General features: G+C 32.0%; 1 protein-coding gene across 1 annotated transcript; it reads right to left on the reverse strand.

Moving 5' to 3' along the window:
• Positions 1 to 2,856: 2,856 nt before the first annotated feature.
• On the reverse strand, positions 2,857 to 7,969 carry LOC111879820 (WAT1-related protein At3g28050). Its single transcript, XM_023876251.3, has 8 exons — positions 7,721 to 7,969; positions 6,775 to 6,989; positions 6,035 to 6,097; positions 5,829 to 5,945; positions 4,739 to 4,976; positions 4,499 to 4,657; positions 3,182 to 3,333; positions 2,857 to 3,088 (listed from the first exon to the last, which is right to left on the reverse strand). The coding sequence occupies exons 2-8, from the start codon at positions 6,972 to 6,974 to the stop codon at positions 2,965 to 2,967; spliced, it is 1,053 nt and encodes a 350-aa protein (XP_023732019.1). The 5' UTR covers positions 6,975 to 6,989; positions 7,721 to 7,969; the 3' UTR covers positions 2,857 to 2,964.
• Between the last annotated feature and the right edge of the window lie 3,202 nt (positions 7,970 to 11,171).

The raw sequence follows: 11,171 nt of genomic DNA on the forward strand, positions 1-11,171 counted from the left end.
GGGTCAAAATGATTAACTATTGGTCTTCTAATGTATCCATGAAAATATAGAACACGTGAGAGAGAGAAGCGGATAAAAATAAGTCTGTATGAGGGAGTTATGAATGTTTGAAGTTTCTGCTAAAAGTACACTACCCTAATGTGTAGGTTGGGAGATAAACATGAATGGTTTTCATAAACACAACCTATATAATGGTTTCTAAGTGTTCAAGACATGCTTTAATGAATTATAATGTTAAGAAGATCTTATATATGTTCTTTTGTGCCTTTGGTTAGTACATTAGGTCGGTGTACTCTCATATACTTGCAATTATCATTTGATGATTCTTACTAATCTTGAGGATCAATATTCTTTATTGTACATTACAACTTAATTATTTCCAATAGTTGTAGGATACCTTTGAGTATTATATACTCGATTCTTTTTCCCTTTAGGAATTCTTCCTTTCATATTTATTGCATTACGGTAATGCACTTTCACTAAATTTCTTGTCTTTTATATTTACCAAGTTTTTATCATATATCATAAGTAGCAATATAGTTTTACATGTTTCAGATTCTCATTCAAAACTTTTTCCATCTATATTAATAAGCATTGAAAACTTTATATGTCTTCATTTCTTTCTTACGCATTTTTAAATATATTTTATCATGTTTTAAATTTATAAAGCCTTAATTATCTCAACTACACAATAACACCCTAACAGACAATGTACCTAATTATGAGGTAGTATAGTTAGGCTAAATAAGGGTGTCAAACTCTCCGAGAGCACGTATGATTTGATTGATTTGAATTAACTTTATAAAAGAAAGTAAAGAGGGTGGGTGGGTGGGTGGGTGTGTGTGTGGGCGGGGGGAGGGGGAATTGAACGGAGGATGTGTCAGGATGATCTTTTAATGATATTCTTAATTGATGATGGATTGTTTGGATTATATTGGATGATTATATGTATGGATTTGGATAGAAGGCTCTGATATTCAAAAATAGATAAACTATTTCAACAAATGAAGAACATTGAAAATTAACTCGAAGTCTTAAACATTCAAAAACACCTTGTTTATTTCATATGGGCAAATGCCCTATTTATAGGCTCTAATGAGCCGGTTACATAATTGAGAATTGCAATCGTATGATTGCAACACGACAAACCTATTTTACAATTTAGACCCCTAGACTATCAAGGGTCTTAGACTTTATGTTACATCCTACTGACACTTACTTTATGTCACATTTTACAGATTACATCATACCAACACTTTACAATAATTAATCTACCGACAATAATAACGACAAATGGCAAATATAATAAATTACAAATCTTTCCACATTTAAAGGACGCGTGTTTTCAATAATGTCTTTAATAATGTCTTTATGCATCATTGTTGGGTGTTATTTTAAAATATATCGATTCAAACAATCAAACAATGCTATAAACTTGAATAAGACAATAGTTTGTACTTTTGTTTAGGTTTCGAATCCCCTTATTTCCTATGGTTGAATTATTAAAACTGCAACGGATTTAATAAAACAATTACCGAAAAGTCTCATTATCTAGTTGTCGGAAAATGTTAATTTTTGCCTTCAATTTTGCAGTTCTTGCCATTGGATTGAATTGTATTAAAATTTTCAATTTAAGCACATCCCACCTTGTTACAGAACCTCCAAGTATATATTTAACCAAATGCATTGAAATATCTTGTATATACATAAAAAATAAATGTCATCCGCTAAGCTTTCATCTTCATGCCCCCTCGAATCTTTGAGCCTCTTCATGGCACAAGCCTCATTTATCGCGACGCTAAACCCGTATTTTATTGTTTGTTTGAATTTAATCCATATCAACTTCATCTCTATCCAAATATTCTCCTTAATAACTTTAGCGCCAAATTAATCTATATTCATCAAATATTGAGCTTATTAAGTATCAATTAGCTTTAAATACAACATTCTAAAACGATATATTAAGAGACTAATTTACGCAATATAACTTATTTATACCATTTGAGGATTTGGATGTCACAACTTAATCTTTCACATTTATCTTTGGTTCCCTTGCCCAATACATGTTTAGACATTATACTTTCACCTAGTCAATTCTTTATCATAATTCCTTATATGTTTCTTATAGACATATGGTTTTCTTCAAAGTAACAAACCAAACTTATGTTAGGAAAATACAACCCAAAATTGCACAAAAAATAATTAATTGTTGCAAAACAAATAATTGCAAAAATGTAATTAAACTTTTTTGATCGACTGGTAGTGCATTCATACCCGGAACATGCGCTTGCACACAAATTTAGTGAACCCAAGCCAAACCCCCCCCCCCCCCCCCCCCCCCCCCCCCCGGCGTGCGGCATGCGCACACAAAAGAGAGCCTTTGGGTTTATAAGTGTTACGAGGGTTAGAAGCCCTTGTAGTCTCTTCCAACTACCCTACTTCGACAAATCATTTCTCATTCATCTTTAATCCATTTGGACGTATGATATATCAAAACGAATCTGTCACGAAGGAGAACACGAATATATCATCATTCGTCTGTTTTTATTATATTTAGAGTCCGAAATCCAACGCTCAAAATTGGAGAAAATCCATTTTTGAAAGTTAGTAAAAACTAAGTTTCCAACAACTTATTGCGATTTACATTTTCGCTAAATGCCACGAAGCCCAACTTTTAAATGAAATTAAACCACAAGGACCACCAATGTAACACTTTGCAATGTTATCGCAGAACTAAGATCTTTTGAAAACCATGTGGACCTTTTTCAAAGTTGTCTTCATTTTTGTATAATAGTCCATCATGTGTAAAATCCCTTGAACAAAACAAGGCTAAAATCTTGATATTTGACAGATTCATTGCCTACTCAAAACACCTATCCTTTTATTTACTAACTCGATTAATATAAAACTTCAATCTTTTAGTTACATAAACAAAGCAAAGTTTCACAAAAAAGAAATCTTTACTTATGACTGGAGGAGAGGGGTGTTTTCTGTCAATGATTCATCATCTATCACCATTTTTTGTTCTTTCGATTGCCCCCATAAAACCGTATAAACTCCTAGAGCTATTATCACTGCTCCAATCACACTATAAGAAAGTCAAAATCAAAAATCTTGGTCAAGAATTCACAATCACACCATAAGAAAGTCAACATCAAAAGTCTTGGTCAATGATATTTACCTGCCTAAATGAAGAACATCACCAAGAAACATGATCCCCATGATCACTGCAATTACCACTGAGATTGGTTTGAACATGGAGACATAAACAGGCCCTTTTTTGTTTAAACACCATGTTATAACACTGCTACGAATTGCAGCACCAAAAACAGCCTACAAAATGTTGTATGGAGAAATAATGTTTTAAGAAGTATTTGAAAAAGGTGATGGCTTAATTGGAGAAATCAAAGAGAAAAATAACTAATGGCAAATTTGTAAAAAGTTAGGACTTAATGGGGAAAAATAAATGTAGGTGTTGTTTCTGTTTGACTAAATGGATTTAAAAGCGACATGACTTAATATGGTAAGTTATAAGTTTCATTTTCACTTAATACAGAAAAAGCGACTTAATAGAGAAAGGCATGAAAATAAGGGTTTCCTTGTTATTAAGTAACTATTTACAAATTTGTCCTTGTTTATTTTTTCACTCCATTTTCCCAAGTATGTATTCTTCTGCTTAAATGTTTATTAAATAACATTTATCCGGATAACACTTAATGGGAAAAAGAAAGAAATGTGGTCTTAATGCTTCTAGTTAAGGGGGTGTTTAGATATGAAGTAAAAATGATTTGATTTTATGATTTTTGTGTAAGAAATTGCAACGTACTTCCATTTATTTGTTTGTTATAGCATCTTGCTTTCATTTCTTCATAATATAACATTGTACATTGTAAAATCTACCCAATTTTAGAAATGTCATAGAAAATTTCACACCTATAATCGGGTAGATTTTTCAAAATAAAATGTCCCGATAACAAAAAAAATTGAAATGGCAATGTTGTAATAGAAAGAAATGAAATTAGGATGCTATATAATAGCATTTCAAATGGGAGCTTATTTATTATTTATTAGTTATTACTATTCCTTCAACCACTCACTAACATTGTAATAATATTTCTTTCCATCCCCTCATCCTAATAACCATTCCACTTTATCCCCCTTAATGATATTGTTTAAATATACAATTATTATTTTTTACTCATTAATCTAATTTATTAAACATGCAAATCAAAATTATAAAATTTCTACCGATTTAAATCTTCTTAGCAACATACTTAATAAAAATAAAACCAATACGAAAGATGACTTTGCTTAAAAAGATATAGGAGGAGGTTTCATAAAACATTTCAATGAGATGGGGCTAAATGTTTATTATCAAAAAAAAAAAAAAGACATGGATTTTTGAATATTTTTAAATATAGCTTTTTTTTATTGATTTGACATAATAAATAAACAAAAGTACATTGCCATTTCTTGCATTTAGCTCTTGTAGACTTACCGCAAAAACGATTGATACAAACTCGGTTCGCGTATCAAGAATCCAAACATCCGTATTTCGTTCTAAAATAAGCGTAAAAAACGCGGTTTGAATTGTCCCAAAGCAACAAAAGAGGAAAACGACTGTCACTTCATCGGGGAACTCTTTCACCGTTGCAGTCTACATGACAAATTAAATAATTTTTTAAAGATGCAACGTTAACAAAGCCTAAAAACAAGCGGGGATTTATAAAACGTTTACCTGAAAAACATTCCATGATGAAGAACAAAGGCTTGTGATTGCAATAAGGAAACCCCCGAGTATCCATTTTGATTTTTGTGAAGAAAGTAAATTTTCATTTGAATTATGATGATTAATAATCGTCTTGAATAATGTTGGACCTTGATAAAATGTCATTACAAATGCTCCAGTTATAGCCACCATTGTTCCTAATGCTTTTGCTCGGCTTGTTGGTTTGTTTACATCGAATTTTTCCAATCTATACGTAAAACGTTATGTATATATATATATATATATATATATATATATATATATATATATATATATATAGCGATGTATTTTAGTTGATTTGTTTATTATGGCATCCTACTTTCAGTTCTTCGTATTACAACATTAGGAATATACATTCCAATTTCTTACCTTTAACCTCAAGTTCTAAGAAACTTTCACTAATTTAGTTGATTTTTTTACGGAAATCTCCTATAAAATCTCTATGTTTTGACCTCATATTCAATTAAGTCCCTATATATATATATATATATATATATATATATATATATATATATATATATATATATATATATATATATATATATATATATATATATATATTAAGTCCTGAATATCGGCAAATCTGAAAAATTGTCCATAATTGAATAATTTAGCCAGTATTCAGGACTTAATAAAAAGATATATATATATATATATATATATATATATATATATATAGGGACTTAATTGAGTATGAGGTCAAAATGTAGGGACTTTATAGGAGACTTCCCATTTTTTTTATTATACTCCATTTTAAATGTATATCATGTAAAATACGAGATTTCCTTCAAACATGATATTAAATTTTGAAATTCGGTTTAACTTTCCATAAATAGCATAATAATTTACTTATGTGTCGTTTCCTTTTACTTAATCGACTTAATCCAGTAAGATATATACATGTGTTTCTTTTCTGACTTAATGCAGAAACAACAACTTAATAGAGAAAGTCATCCTACCTTATTAAAAATTTCCCCAAATTTATTTTTTCCTTCCATGTCCTCAAATATAATGTCATTTTCTCAAATATTTTTTATTTATCCAAAATAATGAAATGTACCTAAAGATGACTGCAAGTAGGAAAGTAAAGGCAGGAATCAAGTTGCCCAATGCAGCAGCTAGAGTTGGAGAACTATAATTGATACCCGTATATGCAGATACCTGAAGAAGACAAATCCTACAACACCCATAACATATAATATAAATATTAAATAAAAATAATCCTAATTAACAACATACAAAAAGGATCCCAAATGCAATCATTACCCTAAAAATCCAAGCCCAAATAGTTTGCAAAGGATCGATAATGTGAGAGGAGGTCGACTATTTCTTCAAAAACAAAAAATAAATTCAAAGTTAATATGTTATGTAGGACATGATATGACAGAATAGACACTTTACAAATTGTACTATTTTTTATATGCATTAGACAAAAAGTAAAAAGCTGCACTTTTTTGTCCCACTCAAAAAGATGGAAAAAGGTATGAATATGATAGGACCCATTTTGTGCAAAAGACAAAAATACCCTCACCACAATTGCAGCCTAAGTATGAATATATGAAGATAGGACCCAGTTTTGTGGAAAAGACAACAATGCCCTCACCATTAACAAATGCAGCCTTTGTGCAAAAGACAAGAATGCCCTCATCATTAACAAATGCAACCTAAATATGAATATAAGAAGGTAGGACCCACTTTGGAACAAGGTAGGATAGGACCCATTTTGGGCAAAAGACAAGAATGCCCTTACCATTAACAAATGCAACCTAAGTATGAATATAATAAGATAGGACCCACTTTGTGCAAAAGACAAAAATGCCCTTACCATTAACAAATGCAGCCTAAATATGAATATAAGAAGGTAAGATCCACTTTGGAACAAGGTAGGATAGGACCCATTTTGGGCAAAAGACAAGAATGCCCTCACCATTAACAAATGCAGCATAAATATGAATATAAGAATATGAAAGATTTGGAGTACATGATGAGGGTAATAGGCCACAAACCTGCAGATGTGGAGGATGAAACCAGGAAGAAGAATAATGGAGCCAAGGGCATTATAGTAAACAACATACACAAAACTGCTTAATCCATCATTCATGGCTGCTTTTCCTAATGTAATCATCCCAACTTCCCCACATTCTACCATCACCATGGCAGCAAAAGGCAATGCCTTTTCGATAAAAGACTTAATTGCCCCTCCCATCTCTTTTAGCTTAAACTGTTTGTAGGATCAATGAATGTATGAATTGGTTTTATTTGTTGAACTTGTATGTAAACAAAATGTGTTTTCTGTTAATTTTTATTTTTAGGAAACGTGTTTTCAAAATCGACTTTTAGGTGCCTATGTTTGTAATAGGGGATTTGGTGAACAAAATTCAACTTTTATTGACTCTGGAAAATGAATTATTGCGATTTGAATAATGAGAATCGGATAATTGGTTAGATATTTGTTGTACATTTATCAAAATAGTTAGATTTGGCGCAACTTCTACTTGATCAAATAATCAAAAAGTCAAAGAAAGACTCATAATCATAATTCGTTTAGCGGATTACTTAAAACTACTTATTACGACTTCAAATTGCAATAATTCGTTTAAACGCACAATTCAAACACAAAAAAATATATTTATCTTTATAACCAATGCATCAAGAATCTAAGTTAGAGTTGACCTAATCATCTCACACCACTTTGGGTGGAAAATGTCGAATTTGTACAGAATGCCAAATCGAATGGTAACTTTTATGGGATATAGTTGAAGTTCTTGATTCTTTTTCTACATTCTGGATATCTAACCCTAGTTCCAATTTTGAAGGTCCAATTTTCATCATTGAATCAGAAGCTACAAATCAACAGGCAATCAAGAAACCTAATTGTTCGCTCTTGTAAAATAAAACTACTAAGATCTGTTCGTCAATGTGCAAGATTAAAGAGAGAGTTAGAGGAAGAACCTGAACGAGAATCCAGTATCTGGGATGGGGATTACTGACTGTGTTTTCCAAGATTATAAAATGGGTATCTATGAAATAAAATATTCGAGGGATTTAAGGTTTCAAAACCTTAATTTGGAAAAGAATCAAAAAAGTTGAGATTTTTTTGAGCCACTCAGCTGCTCTACTCTACTGCCTCTCAAGATAATATGGCACTGAAAAGTGAAAACAAATTATGTTTCACAAAGACTCAAATCTTTCAATTTTCAATCGTGAGAGAAAATGACCTTATATTTTATTACAAAATAAAGACAAAACTGGATAAATGGTTATTACTAAAATATCTAGTTCTAAGGCAACTTTGTATTTTATTTGAACAGTAGTTTTTATGTTAAATATCAGGTGTTCAACCTAATTTAAATAACTAAAATACTGCTTATTTTGTTTTTTCTGTTATTTTATCAGACCAAATGCATAGATTAAAAATAACTAAGAGTCCTAAGCCTTTAAAGTTGGTATCCACGTCTCATTGTAAAATTGAAACCCAATCTACACCGAATAATATTTGATCGGTTTTGGTTTGGTTAACAATCTTATTTGATTTGCTTGTGGCTAAATATTTGTTATTTAGGTTAACAACATAGGAGAGTAATAAGGTTTCAATTTTGTCCACGTTAGGTCTTTAATGTTTTATTGTTCATATTATACAAATATGATTGTTATAACCGTTTAAGTGTCGTTCTTTTTACCGATTTCTTCCAATTTAGCTTAGTTGGCATGTTATGTGCCCGGTGGCATGCTTATAACCCCCCAACAGCAAAAGGTCTCGTATTTCTTGTGTCCTAAATTGAACAGAGTGGAAGAAGAAGGTGTTGTAAGCCTCCATCGCCTCCACCTCAAACAACCAAATTATGTGCTAGTGTGGGCTCCCAAGTCAGATTTGAGTCTCCATGACAACACAGAATCCGGGGAAAAGGTTCAGAACGTGCCCTAATTCGTTGGTAATGGTCGATTTTGAAGATTGAAGCTTTTCTCTTGTATATCTTTGTTATAAATGTGTAAGCTTTAGCGTTTATCTAAAAGCTTTGTTTTTCCTTTTTTTTGAACAGGAGGTTTTGGGTCTTAGGCATGCGCTGAATGAAATGAAGAAGAAGATGCATGGACATAAAGTATCTTTCATTGTCTTGTTTGTCTTGTACTTTGTTAAGTTCTTTTGAATGGAATTGTGATGCAATAGTACTCTTTTAAGTTGTTAGATGTAAGCTTTTGAATGAAGGGTATTAGGATAATGTAAGGGTACCCATAATGTAATGAACTCGTATGTATGAATGCAAATGAAGCTTTTGGTAATGAAATATGTCATTGTAATGCTAATATGGTGTATTGAAATCTATAATGGTATTATTGGTAATGAAATATGTCACTGTAATGCAAATGCAATAAATATAATGAACATATAAATTGAAGTCAAAGTACATCTATAAAATGTAGTGTAACATCCAAATTTTCATTTCTAATTAACTAAAAGCATTGTTCATAAAAACCATCTCAAGAAAAATCACAAATGTCAAATACAAATCATCATCATAATGTCAGAGTGTCCCAAAATATCCGGAATCGGAAACTATAGGCGAATGTGTACAATCAAGCCTTTGCCTTCCTGCGATCATAAAAAGTACCTGAAGCACATGTAATAAACAACTATAAGCACGAAGCTAAGTGAGTTTCCCAAAGTACCACATGCAGCACAACACAAAGTAAACAGCTATGGGTTATCAGTAACTTTGGAGACTACCCGAAGTCTTAGTGGGCAAAGAGCACGCCCTGTGGGTTATTAGCAACTATGGAGACTACCCAAAGTCTCAACACACGCAGTAACACATATCACAGTAATAACACATACACCCAACTGGTCAACACATATATTCTACCACACGTGTAAGAATAGTGAGGAGACTTACCTCACACAAATGATTGATAGAACTCACACCCGAACTGTCGGAAATAGATTCTACCAATTAATCGCATCAGATAACCCTAACTAATAATTAAGGAATTTTTCCAACTCAACTAGTCTCAAGCCAAGTCTAATCCATAATTTGGGTAAAAGGCTGATGTGTGTAAAACCAACTAGTTTTAATTCTACTAACTTAGACACAAAATAAACACACGAAAGGCAGTGTACCTATCGATTAGTAATATAGTTCAAGCAAGTAGGGTATCGAACACAGGGAACGGTAAACAATTAAAATAAATGCTAATATTATCTAAATAAAACAAATAACAAAAAGGGGGTTTTCTCTAGTTTTACAAGACTAGAAACTTAATTAGAATAACCAACACACAAATTAACTAACTAGCAACTAAAACAATTAATTACCAACTGAATTCAATAGTAAAGAGGACTTCTGTTTAGGTAAGACTCATTTGTTCCCATGGATGATTTTAATGTATCGGATTAATTCTTCATTGGCTACCGATTAAGATAATTAGGTTCACGTTCGCTATTCCTAATTCTTAGAAAACAAATTAACTCAAGCAATGGCCAGTTGTCTAAATTAACGGGTTTCCTAGATTATTGATTCGAGTTAAGTAAGCCTTGTAGTGGTTAACTAAATTGGCCCTTCAATTAACCTCTTGTCGATGTTCATCCAACAAGCTTACATATTAACTTACCTATCTTCTAGTTAATTCTAGTTTCACGTTCGTTATTCCTAGACATACAACTATGTGGTCACAATAAATCATATGAAATTAATAACTAAGAGATGTTCATACAACTTAATTACTGATTTATTAACAAAAGAATAGTTATTGTCAACACATAAGGTTCTTTAACAAGCTTAACAAAACTTAATTACCAATTAAAATTAATCCTACTCAAATAATCAATGCATATTCATAAAATTCATCTACCTAAACAGAAGTTATGAGTTTTAGCTCATGATTACAGCAGAAACAAGCTCAAAAACGAAATCAATTGGTAAAAACATAGTTCAAACAAGAGATTAGGTAAAGAGTAAACTTGATTTTGCCTTGATTCTCCTTAAAATTGAATGTAGGGTTGATTCCCTTGCTTCCCACGCTCTAGCAACACCTTTACTCGACAATTGGCCTCCAAGGGTTTCTCTATATGCTAGGGTATCGATCTGAAAGTCCCTTTATATAGATTTTCATAAAACAGAGGCTACTCGGCGAGTCCGTCACTTAAAACCCGTGTACGGCAAGTCAGCGCGTCCAGAATCGTGAAACTTCTGACCAACTCGGCGAGTTGATGGCCTACTCTCCGAGTAACTTTGGAATCAGCATTTTCTCAAAACACTAAAGTCGTCCGAAATTGTGTCTAGTTTTCAGAACATTTTGAATCTTGTCAATCGGAGTTACGGTTCATGAGATATGGCCAAAACACTGACGAGGGGTCAAGCTGTCCAGCAACATCCTTCTTTCTTCAAAATCCAAGATCCAAGCGTCC

This window comes from Lactuca sativa, chromosome 3 (genome assembly GCF_002870075.4).
Source record: "Lactuca sativa cultivar Salinas chromosome 3, Lsat_Salinas_v11, whole genome shotgun sequence".
Classification (NCBI taxonomy): domain Eukaryota; kingdom Viridiplantae; phylum Streptophyta; class Magnoliopsida; order Asterales; family Asteraceae; genus Lactuca; species Lactuca sativa.

Excerpts from the sequence above, each read along its gene's own strand:
- LOC111879820 (XM_023876251.3), bottom strand. The coding sequence starts at position 6,974 with ATGGGAGGGGCAATTAAGTCTTTTATCGAAAAGGCATTGCCTTTTGCT. Across the intron at positions 4,977-5,828 it reads CTACTTGCAGTCATCTTTAG|ATTGGAAAAATTCGATGTAA; the intron begins GTACATTTCATT and ends TTTTACGTATAG. Across the intron at positions 3,334-4,498 it reads TTGTATCAATCGTTTTTGCG|GCTGTTTTTGGTGCTGCAAT; the intron begins GTAAGTCTACAA and ends AACATTTTGTAG.